Source organism: Syngnathoides biaculeatus, chromosome 8 (assembly GCF_019802595.1).
Source record: "Syngnathoides biaculeatus isolate LvHL_M chromosome 8, ASM1980259v1, whole genome shotgun sequence".
NCBI lineage: Eukaryota > Metazoa > Chordata > Actinopteri > Syngnathiformes > Syngnathidae > Syngnathoides > Syngnathoides biaculeatus.
The window spans coordinates 30,937,766-30,959,722 of record NC_084647.1 but is presented as its reverse complement, the minus strand read 5'-3'; the positions used below and the strand labels follow the sequence as shown (position 1 = coordinate 30,959,722).

Below are 21,957 nucleotides of genomic sequence, written 5' to 3'. Positions count from 1 at the left end.
TCTGACCACAAAACATTCTTCCATGACTCCTCTGTATCATCCAAATGGTCATTGGCAAACTTAAGACTGGCCTTGGCAGGTGCTGGTCTAAGCAGGGGGATGATTCCTCACCTTTCTAAGGATCATTGAGACCCCACGAGGTGATATCTTGCATGGGGCTCCACTCTGATTGAGATTGACCATCATGTTTAGCTTCTTCAATTTTCTAGTGATTGGTCCAACAGTTGACCTTTTTTCACCAAGCTGCTTGGCAATTTCTCTGTAGCCCTTTCCAGCCGTGTTGAGTTGTACAATTTTTCCCTGGTGTCTTTGGACAGCTCTTTGGTCTTGGCCATGTTACAAGTTCGAGTCTTACTGATTGTATGGCATGGACAGGTGTCTTTATGAAGCTAATGACCTCACACAGGTGAAACTGATTCAGGATAATACATGGAGTGGAGGTGGACTTTTAAAGGCGGACTAACAGGTCTTTCAGGGTCAGTATTCTATCTGATAAACAGGTGTTCAAATACTTATTTGCAGCTGTATCAAACAAATTAATCGTTACAAAAATCTTACATCGTGAGTTCTGGATTTTTCTTTTTAGATTATCTCTGTCACAGTGGACATGGACCTACAATCAAAATTTCAGACCCCTCCATGATTTCTAATTGGGAGAACTTGCAATATAGCATGGCGTTCAAATACTCATTTTCTTATCTATTATATTTAAAGAGTATTGAATGTGTAATTTCTAAAGCAAAGGATCTTATCTAGATGAAAATATATGCATATCCTGTTTGATGTTTTTACCAAGAAGTATAAGTGTTTATGACTTAACGTCCGCGAACATTGTCCTAGTTTCTCTTGCCTGCAAAACGACTCATTTCGTGGGCGGACCGCTGACGTCATAAAATCTGGGATGGGCTGTTTTGGAAGGACGATAAGATGGGAGTCTTTTGAATTTGCGCCGAAGAAAAACCCATTCATTTCGAGAATTCCTCAGTGTAAAACTAATCCGTAAAAATGATTTATTATTTTGACTCCATTTTATTATGATTATTAAAACGGTGCCAAACAAATATGAGCGTTCATCTGAAATGACACGCTGTGGCGATCCCTAACGGAACAAGGGGACGTAAAAAATAAAATGTTTTCCATCATAACGTATTTAAGATTTGTATTCAGCATAACTGTATAATATTAGCAAAAAGGTGCATTGCGGTCCTTCCATTCCCTTTAAAATACAAAATTAGCTTTCTGTGCACTGTACTGTCAGTGCTTTCATCCTCGATCAGGCTGTGCCAAGGTGGAATTTTAACATTACACACCATTTCATCCTGTAATTTGCATTTTGGCTTCAGACCAGACCTTTTTTTAACTTAAAAAAGAGAACATCTCATCCAGTTTCACAACTTTTTCTTCTATGATTCACATACCTCGACATTCATTCAAGCGACAGCACTTTTTTTTTTACTTTCACCATTATTATCGAGAGTAAACATAAGCTGCATGTCTAACTCTCTTTTCTCTACGTTGCCCTCACTGTGTTGCTAACTGAAGCACTGGTGGTGGATGGTGTTTGTAATTATGAGTGTACCCCTTTAAGAGCCGGAGGTGGGTGGTGTCAGGTAAACTAGCAAGTAGAAGTAGGCTGAGCACGAGACCGTGTGCTTCAGCGTTAAAAAAAAAAAAAAAAAAAAAAAAAGACATCATGCTGTGGTTCACTACGCTGGATCGGTTTTCATGTGTGCTGAGAATGTGCGACAAGTGTGGAATTGCATTGGTCAAGCCAACACAAAATATGAAATGTCTTTCAATACCTATGTATTTCTACTCATGACAAATTTTACGCGCGTGAATTTTGGTGTTCAACTGTGCAGATTTGCGAGTGCGATGGTGCACAGGCGTGATCGTGCCTGTCTAATCACAGTGACTGCAAATGGCCCTATAAACTGCCTCATATACAACAAGCGTTCAAGCAATCAACAGACGCGTATCAAATTTTCCGCCTCGCTTTCAAAAGTTGTATCGGAAAATGAAGGAGTGTGGATTCTGGCACGGGTTACAGTTGGAATATTGCAGAAAAAATTTCATCCATCCATTTTCTTAGCCGCTTAGTCTCACGGGGGTGATGGGAGTGCTGGAGCCTATCTTAGCTGTCAACGGGGAGGAGGCAGGGTTGCCTGAACTGGTTGCCAGCCAATCACAGGGCACATCGAGACAAACAGCCGCACTCACAATCACACTGAGGGGCAATTTAGAGTGTCCAGTTAATGTTCCATGTTTTTGGGATGTGGGAGGAAACCGGAGTGCCCGGAGGAAACCCACGCAGCCACGGGAAGAACATGCAAACTTCGCACAGACGGGGCCCGGATCAAACCCTGGTGCTCAGAACTGTGAGGCTAATGCTTTACCAGCAGATCCACCGTCTTCTTCTTCTTCTTTTCCTTTCGGCTTGTCCCGTTAGGGGTCGCCACAGCGTGTCATCTTTTGTCATCTTAGCCTATCTCCTGCATCTTCCTCTCTAACCCCAACTGCCCTCATGTCTTCCTTCACCACATCCATAAACGATTCGCTTTGGTCTTCCTCTCACCCTTTTGCCTGGCAGCTCCATCCTCAGCACCCTACCACCAATATACTCACTCTCTCGCCTCTGAACATGTCCAAACCATTGAAGTCTCGGCTCTCGAACCTTGTCAGCAAAACATCCAACTTTGGCTGTCCCTCTAATGAGCTCATTTCTAATCCTATCCAACCTGCTCACTCCAAGCGAGAACCTCAACATCTTCATTTCTGCCACCTCCAGTTCTGCTTCCTGTTGTTTCTTCAGTGCCACCGTCTCTAATCCGTACATCATGGCCGGCCTCACCACTGTTTTGTAAACTTTGCCCTTCATCCTAGCAGAGACTCTTCTGTCACATAACACACCAGACACCTTTCGCCAGCTGTTCCAAACTGCTTGGACCCGTTTCTTCACTTCCTTACCACACTCACCATTGCTCTGGATTGTTGACCCTAAATATTTGAAGTTGTCAACCCTCGCCATCTCTTCTCCCTGTAGCCTCACTCTTCCCCCTCTACTTTTCTCATTCACGCACATATATTCTGTTTTACTTCGGCTAATCTTCATTCCTCTCCTTTCCAGTGCATGTCTCCATCTTTCTAATTGTTCCTCTGCATGCTCCCTGCTTTCACTGCATATCACAATATCATATGCGAACATCATTGTCCAAGGGGATTCCAGTCTAACCTCATCTGTCAGCCTATCCATTACCACTGCAAACAGGAAGGGGCTCAGAGCTGATCCCTGATGCAGTCCCACCTCCACCTTAAATTCCTCTGTCACACCTAAGGCACACCTCACCATTGTTCTACTGCCATCATAGATGTCCTGTACTATTTTAACATACTTCTCTGCCACACCAGACTTACGCATGCAGTACCACAGTTCCTCTCTTGGTACTCTGTCAGAGGCTTTCTCTAGATCCACAAAGACACAATGGAGCTCCTTCTGACCTTCTCTGTACTTTTCCACTAGCAACCTCAAGGCAAATAATGCATCTGTGGTACTCTTTCTAGGCATGAAACCATACTGTTGCTTGCAGATACTTACTTCTGTTCTGAGTCTGGCCTCCACTACTCTTTCCCATAACTTAATTGTGTGGCTCATCAACTTTATTCCTCTATAGCTCCCACAGCTCTGAACATCCCCTTTGTTCTTAAAAATGGGAACTAGAACACTTTTCCTCCATTCTTCAGGCATCTTTTCGTCCGCTAGTATTCTGTTGAATAAGTTGGTCAAAAACTCCACAGCCATCTCTCCAAATTGCTTCCATACCTCTACCGGTATGTCATTAGGACCAACTGCCTTTCCATTTTTTATCCTTTGTCGTGCCATTCTGACTTCCCCTTTACTAATCATTGCCACTTCCTGGTCCTTCACACTTGCCTCTTCAACTCTTTCTTCTCTCTCATTTTCTTCATTCATCAACTTCTCAAAGTATTCATTCCATCTATTTAGCACACTACTGGCACCCGTCAACACATTTCCATCTCTATCCTTAATCACCCTTACCTGCTGCACATCCTTCCCATCTCTATCCCTCTATCTGGTCAACCTGTAGAGATCCTTTTTTTCCTTCTATCTTGTCCAACCTGGTGTACATGTCTTCATATGCCTCTTGTTTAGCCTTTGCCACCTCTACCTTTGCCCTACGTCACATCTCGATGTACTCCTTTCGCCTCTCCTCAGTCCTCTCAGTATCCCACTTCTTCTTCGCTAATCTCTTTCCTTGTATGACTCCCTGTATTTTGCGGTTCCACCACCAAGTCTCCTTCACCCCTTTCATACCAAAAGACACACCAAGTACTCTCCTGCCTGTCTCTCTGATTACCTCGGCTGTCGTAGTCCAGTCTTCCGAGAGCTTCTGCTGTCCATCGAGAGCCTGTCTCACCTCTTTCCGAAAGGCCACACAACATTCTTCCTTTCTCAGCTTACACCACCTGGTTCTCTGCTCTACTTTTGTCTTCTTAATCTTCCTACCCACCACCAGAGTCATCCTACACACTACCATCCTCTGCTGTCGAGCTACACTCTCCCCTACCACTACTTTACAGTCAGTAACCTCCTTCAGATTACATCGTCTGCACAAAATATAATCCACCTGAATGCTTCTCCCTCCGCTCTTGGAGGTCACTATATGTTCCTCCCTCTTCTGGAAATAAGTGTTCACTACAGCCATCTCCCATCCTTTTTGCAAAGTCCACCACCATCTGTCCCTCAAAGTTGCTTTCCTGGATGCCGTACTTACCCATCACTTCTTCATCGCCCCCGTTTCCTTTACCAATATGTCCATTACAATCTGCACCAATCACAACTATCTCGCTGTCTGGGATGCTCAGAACTAGTTCATCTAGTTCCTTCCAGAATTTCTCTTTCAACTCTAGGTCACATCCTACCTGTGGGGCATAGCCGCTAACTATTTTATACATAACACCCTCAATTTAAAATTTTAGTCTCATCACTCGATCTGATACTCTTTTCACCTCCAAGACATTCTTAGCCAGCTCTTCCTTTAAAATAACCCCTACTCCATTTCTCTCCATGCTCCTAAACCTCTAGCCTTACTACCTTTCCACCTGCTCTCTTGGTTGCACAGAATATCAACCGTTCTCCTAATCATCATGTCAACCAACTCCTGAGCTTTTCCTGTCAGAGTCCCAACATTCAAAGTCCCTACACTCAGTTGTAGGCTCTGTGCATTCCTCTTTTTCTTCTGACGATGGATCCGGTTTCCTCCTCTTCTTGGTCTTCGACCCACAGTAGCTGAATTTCCACCGACGCCCTGCAGGTTAGCAGTGCCGGGGGCGGGCATTGTTAACCCGGGCCACGACCGATCCGGTATGGGATTCTTTTGATGAACGCTCATATTTGTTTTCAGTTTTTACGCCGGATGCCCTTCCTGACGCAACCCTCTGCATTTATTCGGGCTTGGGACCGGCCTACAGATTGCACTGGTTTGTGCCCCCATAGGGCTGCTGATCCACCGTGCCACCCAGAAAAAGGTCTGGTTACCTGAATTTTTTGTTACTAGAATCGTTCATCATTAGAGTTACCAATGAAATGGTATTCAATTAGATTCCAGTAAGTACATACAGTAATTCATGTATCTACTTTTTGTGACATTTTTGTTTGTTAGTGTACTATGAGATTTTTCAACTGTAAGATCTGTCTTAGCTCCAAAAATGTTGGAATTCCCTGCTCTGGTGAATATCATATTTTCAACAGAATGCCAGTATGTTTCCAAACAACTACGAGCGGTAGTATTAGCTTGGTAGGCAACGTAACAGTTTGATGGCTTGCAAGCCGAATTGTATTAAAGGTACCTGAACATACCTCAAGCAAGGTTTACACATACCCCCTTTTCCCCATGATCCTTTTCCTTTACCTTGGACACTCAAGTGTTCCGCAATCACACGCTTTCACACGATGTCACAAGCTACTGCACATTGGAAAAGTACAACTTTTTTGTTAATTTTTTATTTGTGTTTTTTCAAGTTTACATCTTTCTTCACCATGGGCCGAAAGAAACGTTTGTGGAATGAAGTTGTGTTCGTGCATACATTCATACTTCCTCCAGCCCCCTTAAAATGCCTTTTTCTTGTCACTCACCCTTCTCTTCGCATAGTCCCCCACGCCAAAGGAAAAATGAACAATTTTTATTATTCTGTACATTACTGTATGTACTTTGAGAGGCCCCGTAGCTCAGTGGTTAGAGCACCGCTTTGGTAAACCAGGGGTTGTGGGTTCGTATCCCACTGGGGGCGTCAGTAAGGGCATCCGGCGTAAAAATTGTGCCAAACATATATATGCGTTCATCTGAGATGACACGCTGTGGCGACCCTGAAAGGGACAAGCCAAAAGAAACACACACACTGTATGTACTTTGAATTCTTACCTTTGGTGGGAGGGAGTCAGGTGGATGGGAACAAATTAGGCTATTTAAATGTCAAACGAGCACCCCCACCCTGATTAGTCCATTTTGTCAAGGTTCGACTGTTGAAGCCATAAATTTAAATACACTGATTTTTTTTTTTTAATCTCAGTATCTTAAGTCAAATCAGAGTAAACCTCTTCTGTTTCAGGTCAATCAGGATCACCCAAATTATTTGTTGTTACATGCCACAATAATGGGAGAGGGAATTTCTGAGATCATTTTATATTATTTTCTTTGAGGTCAAAAGTTTACATTAATTTCCTTAATATCGAGTAGCATTTCCTTTTAACTTCATAACTTGGGTCAAACATTTTGGGTAACCTCGAACAAGCTTCTGATAGTACTCTACTAGAATCCTGCCCCATTCCTCCTAATGGAACTGATGTAAATGAGTAAGGTTTGCTGGTTGCCTTCCATGCACATGTCAGTTCTGACGGCAAAATTTCGATGGGATTCTGATCAGGGCTTTGTGATAACCACTCCAAGACATTGACTTGGTTATCCTCAAGCCACTTTTTAACCATTTTGGTAGTATGATTAGGGTGGCGTCGGCAACCCACTGCTCCTGAGCCGTATGCAGCTCTTTAGTGAAGCCCTCGTGGCTCCCTGGAGCTTTTTCAAAAACGTATGAAAATGGAAAAGGATGGGGGGGGAAATACATGTATATTTAGTTAGAATATGGTTTCTGTAGGAGGGGAACATAACACAAAAATTCCTTATGTTTTTCAATGCTGTAAAATTGTGTGGAATAAATATTAAATGTCAACATTTCTGTTAACAAAGATTTGCGTCATAGCCTGCGATGCATGCTTTTTTTATTTTTTTTTAGCTCGGAGTGGCGGGTGACTGTCGCAAACAAACCAGCAGGAATGTGATGGGCCATGGATTGCAAAGGGAAAAGAAATGATAAGGAGAACAGAGGAATCAACAGTTCTTGGTCAGAATCATTTGCTTTCAATGCCAACGTGGAAGGTTTGCCGACATGTCTGCTTTGTAATGAGAAGTTGTCAAATAAATATGTGGAAAGATATTTCCAGGGAAGGCATGCTACATCTGCCTCTGAGTACCCAATTGAGAGTGAATAGGTCACACCCCAGAAAGCCAGGCTTGCTCACAGCCTCAAATCACCCAAGAAACTTATTTGAAACATCAAATACGCTAACTGACCATTAGAGGAACACGAAGAAATATGCATTTGGGGTATTAGCCATCTTTTGATCAATAATCCTGTTTGAGCAGATTCTTAAACATAAACTACTACATTAAATCCAAATGCTGCAACCACCTCACAGATGAGATCTTGCAGCCTAATGTGAAGATTAAAATTACATTTTATATGCCCGATCTTGAGAAGCTGTCCAGTGATGTCTGAAAAAAGAAGTCAATGGGTAAGAATAAAATTCTATCATAGGCACATAATTAGCAACAAAATATTTGTGTTTAAGTAGTGTTTTTTTATTTTCTTTTTGGTCAGTATATATTTGGAATGACAGAGAGGGATATTTGGTTTTGTTGCTGAGGTCCAAGGATAGCTGCGTTGTACTGTGCATCAAGAGGATGCTTCTTTTTACCTTGCATTGACTTACGTAGGATTTTACCTTTATGTGCGTGCGATCGACGTATCTGCCACACCTGAATCAAGTGACAAGATGGATGATAGGCTGACGTCTTTTTTTTTTCTTGGCACGCTGTTACGCGATCGACCAAAACTGCATCGGCGATTGACACATTGAGCACCACTGCTTTAATCTGTCTTTTTAATGTTCCTTTAGATGCAATGCCTTCATTTTCGGTGAGTGGCCTTTCAGCCCATGTCAGTGCAGGACTCATTTCACTATGGATAATGATACTTTCTTCCCAGCCTCGTCCAGCACCTTCACAACATCTTTAGCTTTTGTTTTGGGGTTGATTCGCTCATTTCGGACCAAAACAGGTTCACCTCTGTGACACAGCCAGTCTCCTTCCTTCCTGTGATGGCTGGACATTCTCATGATGTTTATATTTGCATTAATTTGTTTGAACACATAAAAGTGGCACCTTGAAGCATCTGGAAATTGGCCCCAAGGAAGAGCTAGACTTGTGGAGCTCCACAATTCTTTTTCTGATTTCCTGGCAGATTTTTATTTTTTATTTTCCCATGATTTCAAAGAAGGACGAAATAATGTAAACTTCTCTAAGAAATTCTCTCTTTCATTAATGAGCATATAACAAAATTTAAATATCTTTGTTGATCTGAACTGACCTGGAAAAGGAAAGGCTTAAAGCAAGTTCTAACCCCTAACCTTGACTTGAGATACTGAGACAAAAAAATGAAAAGTTTTTGCACAATGTAAGTAAACTTCTCACTTCAAATGTATTTAAAAATTTAAGTTTTACAACATTTTAACAAACAAAACAAGAACATTAAATTCAACAATGTGACCTGTTTATCAGGGATATCACAAGAGTGAAGAGCTCTGAGTAGAGTCCTGATGCCATGGCTTCCAAGCACTCCAGGGCTGTGACCTTTGAGGCTGATATGACAAAAGAAAATTACAAAATACAGTCGACCACTTATCAAAGAGTTTCTAGATAACTCCTATTGATTTTATTTTCAAAATTTAAATCTAAATGCATTTTGTCAATAACAACAAAGGTTGTTAAATTATAATGCTACATGAAGTTTTTCAGTCATTCCCTTATCATCACATCAGCAGCTTCTTCTTATAAAGTGTTTTTTTTTTTTTACTTCTCCTTAATTTCTTACAACAATATGTAGTTTCCAGGACTATATTTGTAGAATACATTCACAGTCACAATAAAATATTGATCATAGCACACTTAATGCAACCAAACAACTTGAACAGAATGGAGATATTTACTCCAGCCACAGTGGTATTAAACAGGACACCTTATGGAAAACTAGCTATTCCAATTCCATGTAAAAAAACAAACAAACAAAAAAAAAAACTGTTCAGTGTATGCCCAGCCATAAAGTGTGAAACTACACAATTAGAGTGTAGAGTGTTAGAAGAGAACAGTTGTCACTGTTGATTTTTAAAGTATTTGACCATGTCATGTTATCAAGGCAGCCGTTTTAATTGTGTGCCCCATATATTTCAGATGGTACAATACCCGTGATCCAAGCTACAAAGTAAATATCAGTCAGCTGATAACACACATATTTAAGTGCATTGAAGGGAAAGGCAAAACAGAAAAATGGACACTGTAAACAAAAAAAATAAAATAAAAAATATAAGATCAATAATGGTAGTTAGAGTTTGTACCCGAGTCACCTTGGCCAGTTTCATCTGGTCCTCCTCTGAATGAGGTGGAATGTTTCATGCCTATGCCTTGGTTCTTGAAGATGGAAGAAGACAGCTCCTCTAAGGTGCATCCAAGAAGGTATGCTGCCTTCTGGGCCCATTCATGACGGGCAAACTGTTTCCGACCAGCTAAAATGTAAATAAATAAATAGGTAGATGAATGAATAAATAAATAAGACAAGGACTTAAAAACAAATGCATAGTAGGGACTGAGAAAGACAAAAGTGTTAACAACATTCATCAAATAACAAAAATGGGAAGAATGAGGGAGTGAGAGAACAGATAGCACACATTTTTGTCTCTCTCTCTGTGTATATATATAAACCGGAAGAAACTCATATATATCTACAGTATAATATTTCAGTTCAAGCTGGTGAAGAGGGAACAGCTTTACTTTCATCCATCCATCCCTCCATTTCCAACACCACTTCTCCTGGTTAGGGACGCAAGGCACTGGAGCCTATTCCAGCTGACTTTGGGCAAAAGGTGGACTACACCCTGAACTCGTCGCAGGAAACAGATGAAGAAATTTTCACCAGCAGCAATAAGTTGAGTGTCACGAAAACAGGAAAATATATTTTTTTTAAAAAGCAGGTTCGCGCGACAGGTGAGAGGTTTTTGTCTCACACCAGAGAAAACTGTAATATGAATGAAAAAAAAGCATCAAGACGCAAACAATGAGTGAAAAAAGGGCCGAAGGATAACGAGAACAGAAGGGGTGAGCATAGGCAACAAATATGAAAATGACTCAAGGCCAAGTATGCCTAATTAAAGGCATTAAGAATAGAAATGCATGAGACAAACGATCAACAAAAGTGCTTTTAAGTGAAAAAAATCAAAAGTGTTTGTGTTGTTTTCCTCTATTACCTTCATCTCCATCTGTACTTTATATGGCGCAGCATGCAAACATGCAAGTAAAGAGAGTTGGTTATAGAGACAACATAATTGATGGATTCATCAATTCAGTCAGAAGAAAACACACATTAGTGTTCAAGAAGTTCAATAATGCATCACCAGTAATTTATCGCCACTGAAAAACATCATTTTAAGAGTCAAAAAGACATCTTAATATCAAGAGACATGGGTTCAAACTCTGCTGACAGCAAACTGACTACCGTAATTTCCGGACTATAAGTGACTTTTGTTACACGCTTACAACCTTGCGGTTTATGCAATGATGCAGCTTATTTATCCATTTTTTTCTAACAGCCGCCAAGGGCACTTGAGCGGAAAAAGTAAGAGTGAGACAGATGGAATATATGTGTCGAGGAAGACCCAAGTTTAATGTAATTTCACGCTTTGTGGATGAATAAAATTAGCATGAACAAACCTTCATCATGGAAAATGCAAGAAGAAATGCATATGAAGCAGCTTTCAAGTTAAAGCAATCAAGCTGGGTGATAGAGCTGCTGTTTTTTTTTACCCATCCCTGTTAGTGCTGTGTTGCTACCGTATTGCTGCTGTGTTACTGTCGCGTCACAGGCACTGTTTGGAAAAAAAAAGCTAAGGTATATTATTAAAACTTTGAAAACTCTGTGTACCGTCTTTCTTTGTAAATATCTCATGTTTCAATGTGGGCCCATATGGCGTATAGACAGGTGCCGCTTATGTATGTACAAAATGGTTTTTCCTTGAAAAATGTGCTGGGTGAGGCTTATAATCGGGTGTGGCTTATAGTCCAGAAATTACGGTACTTAATGACAAGCATGATATTTCAAAGCTCAATGTTGACACCTTGCTGGACATAGATACACAGACAGCGAGCATTTTATAAGTCAATACATCAATAGATTTAGATTTTTTTTTCATCCATTGAGTGACAGAGTGACGGAGGGAAAAAAAGGTTCTCGATAATAAGCTCCTAAAGTCTTTTTTAATATCGCAAACACACATCACAGACATGCACACACACAAAAACACACACACACTTGTTGGTTTAATTCCAATCATTGTCAAGTCTTTCTGTCACTCCAGCCACACTAAATGCAATTTTAAATGCCAACAACATTGTATTGACTAGGGATGTCCCAATCACATTTTTTAGCATTCGAGTCTGAGTCTTTGATTTTAAATATCTGCCAATACCGAGTCCTGATCCGATACACATAACTATCAAATCTCAACTTTTACTGTAATATTTAAAAGAAAAACCAAAAGGGAGCAACAAGTTAAATACAAATATATATAAAAATATATATACAGTGAAGAAATTAAGTATTTGAACACCCTGCTCTATTGCAAGTCCTCCCACCTAGAAATCATGGAGGAGTCTGAAATTTTCATCGTAGGTGCATGTCCACTGTGAGAGACATAATCTAAAAAGAAAAATCCAGAAATCACAATGTATGACTTTTTAATGATTTGTGTGATTCAGCTACAAATAACTATTTGAACACATGATAATCAGTTAGAATTCTGACCCTCAAAGACCTGTTAGTCCGCCTTCAAAAGTCCACCTCCACTCCATGTATTATCCTGAATCAGATGCACCTGTGTGAGGTTGTTAGCTGCATAAAGACAACTGTCCACCCCATACAATCAGTAAGACTCAAACTTGTAACATGGCCAAGACCAAAGAGCTGTCCAAAGACACCAGAGACAAAGTTGAACAACTCCACACGGCTGAAAGGGCAACGGAGAAATTCCAAGCAGGTTGGTGAAAAAAGGTCCACTGTTGGAGCAATCATTAGAAAATGGAAGAAGCTAAACATGACGGTCAATCTCAATCAGAGTGGAGCCCCATGCAAGATATTACCTCGTGGGGTATCAATGATCATTAGAAAGGTGAGGAGTGTGCCCAGGACTATATGCCAGGACTTCCTCAATGGCCTGAAAAGCGCTGGCACCACAGTTTCCAAGGTGACTGTCTCTAATACACTAAGACGTCATGGTTTGAAATATTGCATGGCATGGAAGGTTCCCCTGCTTAAACCAGCACATGTCAAGGCCGGTTTTAAGATTGCTAATGACCATCTGGATGATACAGAGGAGTGATGGGAGAAGGTTTTGTGGTCAGATGAGACCAAAATGAAACTTTTGGTCATAATTCCACTCATTGTGTTTGGAAGAAGACGAATGATGAGTTCCATCACAAGCACACCATCCCTACTGTGAAGCATGTGGGTGGTAGCATCATGCTTTGGGGGTGTTTTTCTGCACACGGGACAGGACGACTGCAGTTTATTAAGGAGAGGATGACTGCAGCCATGTATTGTGAGATTTTGGGGAACAACCTCTTTCCCTCAGTCAGAGCATTGAAGATGGGTGGTGGCTAGGTCTTTCACCATGACAATAACGTGAAGCACACATCCAGGAAAAACAAAGAGTGGCTCTGTAAGAGGCATATCAAGGTTCTGGCGTGGCCTAGTTAGTCTCCAGACCTAAACCCAAAAGAAAATATTTGGAGGGAGCTGGAACTCAGTGTTTCTCAGCGACACCCCAGAAACCTGTCTGATCTCGAGAAGATCTGTGTGGAGGAGTGGGCCAAAATCGCTCTTGCAGTGTGTGCAAACCTGGTGAACAACTACAGGAAACGTTTTACCTCTGTAATTGCAAACAAAGGCTACTGTACCAAATATTAACATTGGTTTTCTCAGGTGTTCAAATACTTTTCTGCAGCTGTATCACACAAAAATTGTTAAAAAAAAAAACATACATTGTGATTTCTGTATTTTTCTTTTTAGATTATCCCTCTCACAGTGGACATGCATCGATGATGAAAATTTCAGACCCCCCTATGATTTCTAAGTAGAAGAACTTGCAATATTGCAGGGTGTTCAAATACTTATTTTCTTCACTGTATTTGGCTGTATGCATTGTGATATTACCCATCTGTATGTGTTACTGCAGAGATTATGGAACACACACACTCTGGTTTATATATCCAAGGTCCAAAAATGTTAATTGCAAAAATGACACCATCTCAACAATGAGACACTGCTGCTAGGAATCTAAAACAGATTTAAGCCTCATGCCAAGTGTCTTGGGAACGTACCTAACAAAGAGGGGATCAAACCTTCAAGAAACAATAAGACATATTTACCTTTAGTTGCTCCAGCAGCCCCCAAGTGGTAAATAGCTCCCAAAATAAGCCAGAGTGCCTTCTGTTCTTCACTAGAAATACCTAGCACCTTCATAGCTGCCTGCAGCTTAGTAAACTGCTGTGATGCTCGCTGTTTATCGTCGGGCTGCATAAGACAAGCCTTTGTCACTCATATGTAGAAACTAACATGTTGCAAAGACACAGTAATATGCATACTGTATGTCCGATGTGTAAGGATTTTTATATCTGATATTTTAAGTCAGAAGAAGCAGTGTGATACAGAGTAATTACCTTTGACTGTGGAATGATGCCAAAAGTGCTGTTCTCAGCCAGGTGGTTAAAGTGTAGCTCAGTTCTGTAAGAAAAAGCAAAACGTGAACAAATATACTTAAACTAAATTGTTGTGTACTTAACCTAATTCTGGAAAAGGGGAACAGAAGATGAATGATTAAATTTCCTTTTTTTACATCAGTTTCCACCCACCGCTCCCCCCAAAAATATATGTTCAAATGGTTCACAATCTTAAAGGAGACATTTTTGCCAAACAAACTTTTTCTAGTATTTTTCTGTGGTGTCTCAGAAATCGCGTGAAATAGGAATTCAAACTGTCCATGCATTCCCTAGCTCCAGGTGTTTTTCTTCGAATTTCTTAAGTTTGTCTTCGTCACTCTTCGACTTCCCAACCCGAGCTAGTGACAGCCATTGTTAACATAAATACTTCTTCAGTGCGTGGTGGGGGGCATCCTCCTGTTTGGGTCCTCTATTGGACTGGACTGCCGCAGGGGTCACTGGCTTTGCCCCCCCTTGTGGGTGGAGGGGTTGTGCCCAAACAGCCCAATGTGCTGGCTCAGAAACTCCGTACACCAGTTGCTCACTGTTGATCAACTGTTGACTGATGATGATAAATACAATCGACTTGTGTGTCATCAAGTCTTCGTATAAATGCACCTGCTCTGTGATAGAGAGCATTATGAAGACCAAGGAACACACCAGGCAGGTCCGAGATACTGTTGTGGAAGAACTTTAAAGTCGGATTTGGAAACAAAAAGATTTCCCAAGCTTTAAACATCTCAAGGAGCACTGTGCAAGCAATCATATTGAAAGGGAAGGAGTATCAGACCACTGCAAATCTACTAAGACCCGGCTGTTCCTCAAAACTTTTACATCGAACAAGGAGAAGACTGATCAAAGATGTAGCCAAGAGGCCCAAGATCACTCTGCATGAACTTCAGAGATCTACAGCTGAGGTGATAGAGTCTGTACATAGGACAATAAGTCGTACACTGCACAAATCTGGCCTTTATGGAAGAGTGGCAAGAAGAAGGCCATTTCTCAAAGATATCCATAAAAAGTCTTGTTTGAAGTTTGCCACAAGCCACCTGGGAGACACACCAAACATGTGGTGCTCTAGTCAGATAAAACCAAAATCGAACTTTTTGGCTACGATGCAAAACGATGTTTGGCGTAAAAGCCACACAGCTCATCACCCTGAATACATCATCCCCACTGTCATGGTGGTGGCAGCCTCATGGTTTGGGCTTGCTTTTCTTCAGCATGGACAGGGAAGATGGTTAAAATTGAGGGGAAAATGAATGGAGCCAAATACAGGAGCATTCTGGAAGAAAACCTGTTGGAGTCTTCAAAACACCTGAGACTGGGATGGAGATTAATCTTCCAACAGGACAATGATACAACACAAAGCCAAATCTACATTGGAATGATTCACAAATAAATGTATCCAGGTGTTAGAATGGCCAAGTCAAAGTCCAGAGCTGAATCCAAGAATCCGAGAATCTGTGGGCAGAGCTGAAGACTGCTGTTCACAAACACTCTCCATCCAACCTCACTGAGCTTGAGCTGTTTTGCAAGGAAGAATGGGCAAGAATTTCAGTCTTTCGATGTGAAAAACTGATAGAGACATACCATAAGCGACTTGAAGCTGTAATTGCAGCAAAAGGTAGCGCTACAAACTATTAATCCAAGGGGGCTGAATAATATTGCACGCCCCACTTTTCAGGTTTTATTTCCAATAAATTTCATTCCACTTCACGATTGTGTCCCATTTGTTGATTCTTGATGCTCTCCTTGAAAGGTGTCATATTTGTCGGCATAATGACTCAAATAGCGCTGAGAAAGGTTATATTCTTTCAGCATCGCAAAATGCTGTGAACACGCTGAACATACAGCTTTCCCAATCATTTCAGTGGATAAGTAGGATAACCATTTTTCTTGGAACACGCTGCACTCTCCATCCACTTTTCTCTTATTTATTAGGGCAAAGGGGGTGCCAAAACACAAACACAAAGTACCATACTACAGATGCTGTAATAAATAGCACGGTATAATTAGTACACAAAGCACGACAAAGCTATAAAGGGTTTGCTTGGTGAACACAATTGTTATTCTGCTATCTAGTGGACAGAATCAGAACAACAGCTGCTTTTTTGAAATATTGGAGGTCTTTTTTTTATACTTAATTTTATACTTTACAAAATAATTTCGTGGGGCGGATTAAACCAGTCTGTGGGCCGGATCCAGCCCGCAAGCTATACATTTCACACCCCTGGTTTAAACATTAAAAAAAGAATCCCACTACATTTCTCGTCAGTTGCATGGCCTTGCCCATTTTCCCACATCTTGTTTTGAGCGTTTTTGTTCTCTTTCATCTTATCCTCTTGGTTAGTTATTGCTCCCCTCACAACCATCCACGAATAATGAGATGATTTGATTTTTGTAATGTTACGTGTGTTCAATTATCTAGACCATGGGCAGGTAAACTATGGCCTGTGGGCCTCATCTAGCCCATTGACAATTGACAACACACACACACACGCGCGCGCGCACGCACACACACACACACACACACACACACGCATGCAGGCATCAATTTTGGCCAACAAACAACTGAAATGTTTTACAGTATCCCTAAAATTAAAGTCACGGATTAAGAATAAGAAACATGTATGCTCTATACCAGGGATGCAACTCTTGTTGCGATGTGGGGGCGACAGGTTTTCATAAATACTACCAGAGAGCATCATAGGATCCTCCACTCCCTAACCAAGTCTATGACAAAATACAAAATATGCATCCTTTTGTTTTTTTACTGAACCATGTATATCACAGTGTGTGCGTGCGTGAATGTGTCTTTGTGTACATATGGTTGTGCCAATGATTTTCTCAAAGTAAATAGAGGCTCTTTTTAACTCGGAAGAAGAAACTCGCACAAGTAACAGGAAAAGCACAGTAGCAGCTCACTTATCTGCTGCGATGCTGGCACGGTGGAATAACTGTTAAGTGTTGGCCTCACAGTTCTGAGGTCCAGTTCGATCCTGGCCCCACCTGTGTGGAGTTTGCATGTTCTCCCTGTACCTGCGTGGGTTTCCTCCCGGTACTCCAGTTTCCTCCCACATCCCAAAAACATGCAACATTCATTGGACACTTTAAATTGCCCCTAGGTGTGATTGTGAGTGTGGCTGTTTGTCTCAATGTGCCCTGCAATCGGTTGGCAACTAGTTCAGGGTGTACCCTGCCTCCCACCCATTGACAGCTGGGATGGGCTCCAGCACTCCCGGGACCCTTGTGAGGATAAGCGGCTATGAAAGTGTATGTGTGTACACACACACGCACACACACAGTGTGGCGGCACGGTGGATCAGCTGGTAAAGCATTCGCCTCACAGTTTTGAGGTTACTGTTTCCTCCCACATCCCAAAAACATGCAACATTTATTGGACACTCTAAATTGGCCCTAAGTGTGATTGTGAGTGTGGCGGTTTGTCTCCATGTGCCCTGCGATTGACTGACAACCAGTTCAGGGTGTACCCCGCCTCCCGCCTGTTGCCAGCTGGGATAGGCTCCAGCAATCCCTGCACCCTTGTGAGGATAAGCGGCAAAGAAAATGGATGGATGAATGGATGGATGTTAAACGTTTTTAACAGCTCGTTGCTCAAACTCAGTTAGGTTGCACGGAGAGCGTTTGTGAACAGCAGTCTTCAGCTCTGCCCACAGATTCTCGTTTGGATTCAGGTCTGGGCTTTGACTTGGCCTTTCTAACACCTGGATAGGTTTATTTGTGAACCATTCCATTGGAGATTTCGGTTTATGTTTTGGATCATTGTCCTGTTGGAAGATAAATCTCCGTCCCAGTCTCAGGTCTTTTGTAGACTCCAACAGGTTTTCTTCCGGAAGTGTCCTGTATTTGGCTCCATTCATCTTCCCATCAATTTTAACCATCTTCCCTGTCCCTGCTGAAGAAAAGCAGGCCCAAACCATGAGGCCGCCAGCGCCATGTTTTACAGTGGTGATGGTGTATTCAGAGTGATGAGCTGTGTTGCTTTTACGCCAAACATATCGTTCTCCATTGTGACCAAAAAAGTTCGACTTTGGTTTCATCTGACCAAAGCACCTTCTTCCACGTGTTTGGTGTGTCTCCCAGGTGGCTTGTGGCAAACTTTAAATGAGACTTTTTATGGATATCTTTGAGAAATGTCTTTCTTCTCGCCACTCTTCCATAAAGACCAGATTTGTGCAGTGTACGACTGATTGTCGTCCTTTTGACAGACTCTATCACCTAAGCTGTAGATCTAGGAAGGATGTTTATAATTTTCAAAAATTAATCGTGGATCACTGAGTGTGTGTGCGGGTCACGTATGGCCCGTGACAAGAGAACAGGAAGTATGTGGTACAGAATCTATTTTGGCTACAGAGATACTAGTCCATTCACCTCAGGGTGCTTTCAGCCCCAGCCATCAGATAGTAGAAAACGTTGAATGTTGACTCATTCTCCGGTCGCCTGGTCACCCTCACTTTCTCCAGCAGCATTGTCTAAGCAGAAAAAAACAGCAGGAGCAAGTTTTCTTTAATTGACGTCTTTTAAATCCCTTTTTAACTTTTTGCACTGTATGTGAGGGTGTTTTCAATTTTTTTAAGTCACCTGAATTGATGCAGATGCCACTTGTCCAGCTTGATCAAAGTCAAGCGACACCACATGTGAGAAACGACTGGCATTGGCATTCATTGCGGTCAAAGTGTTACCGAAAGCCTCAAGGATGGTATAGACTGCTTGCCACTTCTCCACTAAGTGACATGAAAGGAATATTATATTTTTTAACATAAAAATCAGATCAGTATACATTCAGATTGTAAATCATCGCAGTTTTAGTTACAACAGGAGGTTAATTGTGTTTCGTGTTCTTGGCAACATGACAACAGTTTTCGGTAAAATCTTTAACGCATGCTCACCCGAGAAGAGTTTACCGGTGCTACCAGCAACAGAAACCAGGTACTGGACTAAGTGCTGGCAGTTGGTGGTTTTGCCACTGCCAGACCTTCCAAGGAGTACAATTGACTGGTCCTGCCTTGTGGTGAGAAGATTACGGTAGGCTACCTGAGCCACAAGGTAGATATGAGGAGCCGAGTCCTCACGCCGACACCCTTTAAACATGTGCATCACCTAATAGGGAGGTGGATAAGAACAGTATCAGTATACGAGATTTTGTAGTTGCCTAAATTTGACAGGACCTAGTAAATCTCCAAGGCTACATATTGATTTACTGCCTTCAACTGCGCAGGCATATTATGAATTTACAAATTTTGTACTCATCTTAATTGTGTGATTGGATGAAAGATGATAGAATCACTTTGTGTAGCAAGAAAGAAAAACTATGAAACGAAATACAGCCCATTTACTTTTTTTTCCCCCTCATGGCCTTTGCAAACAGGCTGTGGAGGTCACATTTACTGTTCGTAGAACTGGTTGCCAGTCAATTGCAGGGCACATGTAGACAGACAACAGTCGCACTCACAATCACACCTAGGGGCAATTTCGAATCTCCAATTAATGTTGCATATTTCTGGGATGTGGGAGGAAACCGGAGTGCCCGGAGATGCATATACAGGCATGAGGAGAACATGCCCTGGTCCTCAGAACTGTGAGGCCAATACGCTTTACAGCTGCGTCACCGTGCCGCCACAAATGATATGAATTGGTCAATCTTTCTTTGCTGCCCAGTAATAAATGCCTCATGGCCCGGTACTGGTGCGCAGACCAGTGGTTGGGGACCACTGCTGAAAGACATTCAATCCAAGTTACCGCAAATGCTTGATTGTAGTTGTTGCTGCTAAGGTTCCACAACGAGTTATTGGGTTTGGGTCAATCACTTTCCACACAGGGCCATGTAAGGTTTGGATTTTTTCTTCTCCCGTAATAATATCAACTTTCAAAAAAAAAAAAAAATGCATTTTGCAGAATTGTGTTGTCTGTGTCTAATATTTACATTTGTTTAGTGATTGAAAAAAATATAAAATGTGACAAACATACGAAAAATGAGAAATACACCGCTGTATATAGTATATGTTTGAATTCCCAGAAATATTTGTCAAAGTTACCTTTTCAGAGTACATAGAGGCTGTACTGAAAGGGTTTATGACCACCATGTTGGGTCCTGCATAGGAGTGGATGAGGTTTCCTCCGTAGCGCTGCCTCAAGCAGTGCATCACACTGGATTCATTGAGATAGAGCAGTGAAGCTAGATCCTCTGACCGATCGTATGATGGAGGGTTGGCCTGAAAGAAATTGGTTCAGTAAGAAAAGTAATTCTATATTTTCCTTCCACTTCAGTACTATGACAGCCTATGACTTCTGTCCATATAACATATGTGCAGTAGAATATAAAACACAATCAATTTAGAAATGTTGAGATCTTATTTGGACCTGAAATGTGTAATGTGCATTTTACAGGAACACTACTTTTGTGATTATGTTGGGTGGATAAAACAATATAGTATTTCTGGAATAAAAGTTTTGAAATATTATGCTCCAAAACATAAATTAAATTATTTAGTTAAACAATATGAACAGCCTGTATGCATTTCCATATCCAAAATCCTTATCACACACCTGCCAGATTATGGGTTCGAATCAGAGTTAGTAGATATGCACAACTAAAGCACATCTCATTCCTATCAAAGGACAGCTGTATTTAGGCTGTAGTCAATTTAATGCATACGACTTCCCTGTACGACCAATGTCAGAATCTGAACAGACCTATTCTGTTTTATTTTTAAGTATATAGTCTATAGTGCATAAAAAAATATATGTGTACAGTGAACTATTGATTTCAGGACTAGAGCAATAGGTAAGAATATGATGTAGCTAGACCATTAAAAACTTTTTTTTCCAATTTTCACATATAGTTTGACACCGTCAACACACTTTAAGCGAACTGTAAACATATTTGAACACCGACAAAAAATAATTGGAAGCATAAAATGTACAGGAAATCCTGTATGTATTTTAGTGTCTCTCTACATGCATAGTACTTTTAACAGGTACACCACTGTGGGTTGGCATGTGACATCACCAAGTCTGCGTATGAGGATCTGGGCGTGAGATGTGGCCGACAGCAGCTCATGTGTGAATTTTGTTGTTTCACTGTTCTTCGAGCATTTAATAAACAGTTGAAAATGCATTGGTGACTGTGGCCCCCACAGTATGAGGGCATTACAGTAAGTACAATGTGAAAAACTGATTTAAACAGACAATCGCTGAAAAAAATGCAACATACAGGGGGGCAAGATGAAACACGATACAGCGCGAAAATCTAGAGACATTCAGATACAATGTACAGAGCATGTATTTTTCTCATTGATTCGTTCCTTCACCTTTTCAATATCGTCCTCATCCACTTCAATTATCGTCCCATCATCCTCTAGTTTAATTTTCACTTTGCCCTCCAGCAGCGAGCCAGGATCTGCCTTTTCAACTGTAGCTGAATACAGAGGAAAGAGGACAATAGTTAGACATTAGCTCAATCGCATTTTTCTGTCGAATCTCGGAATCAGGAGGAGCAATGTTGTTTTCGTCCTGGCCGTGGATCAGTGGACCAGCTTTTCACCCTCGGCAAGGGTCCTCGAGGGTGCATGGGAATTTGTCCAACCAGTCTACATGTGTTTTGTAGACTTGGAGAAGGTGTTCGTCCGTGTCCCTCGGGGAGTCTTGTGGCGAGTCCTTCGGGAGTAAGGGTTGCCGAACCCCCTGATACGGGCTGTTTGGTTGCTGTACGACCGATGTTAGAGTTGGGTTTGCATTGCTGGCAGTAAGTCGAACTCGTTTCCAGTGAGAGTTGAAC

At 41.5% G+C, this 21,957-nt stretch overlaps 1 protein-coding gene across 7 annotated transcripts in view; it reads right to left on the bottom strand.

Moving 5' to 3' along the window:
- The window catches only part of myo18ab (myosin XVIIIA b), a 243,461-nt gene that overhangs the window by 148,129 nt on the left and 73,375 nt on the right, over positions 1 to 21,957 (bottom strand). For all 7 annotated transcript variants that reach the window (XM_061827954.1, XM_061827956.1, XM_061827957.1 and 4 more), the window contains 9 exons: positions 21,491 to 21,597; positions 20,216 to 20,392; positions 19,070 to 19,280; positions 18,762 to 18,904; positions 18,552 to 18,652; positions 14,118 to 14,181; positions 13,827 to 13,971; positions 9,746 to 9,913; positions 8,902 to 8,992 (listed from right to left, as the gene is read on the bottom strand). In XM_061827954.1, the coding sequence (XP_061683938.1) occupies positions 8,902 to 8,992; positions 9,746 to 9,913; positions 13,827 to 13,971; positions 14,118 to 14,181; positions 18,552 to 18,652; positions 18,762 to 18,904; positions 19,070 to 19,280; positions 20,216 to 20,392; positions 21,491 to 21,597 (1,207 nt within the window). The remainder of the gene's footprint in view (positions 1 to 8,901; positions 8,993 to 9,745; positions 9,914 to 13,826; positions 13,972 to 14,117; positions 14,182 to 18,551; positions 18,653 to 18,761; positions 18,905 to 19,069; positions 19,281 to 20,215; positions 20,393 to 21,490; positions 21,598 to 21,957) is intronic.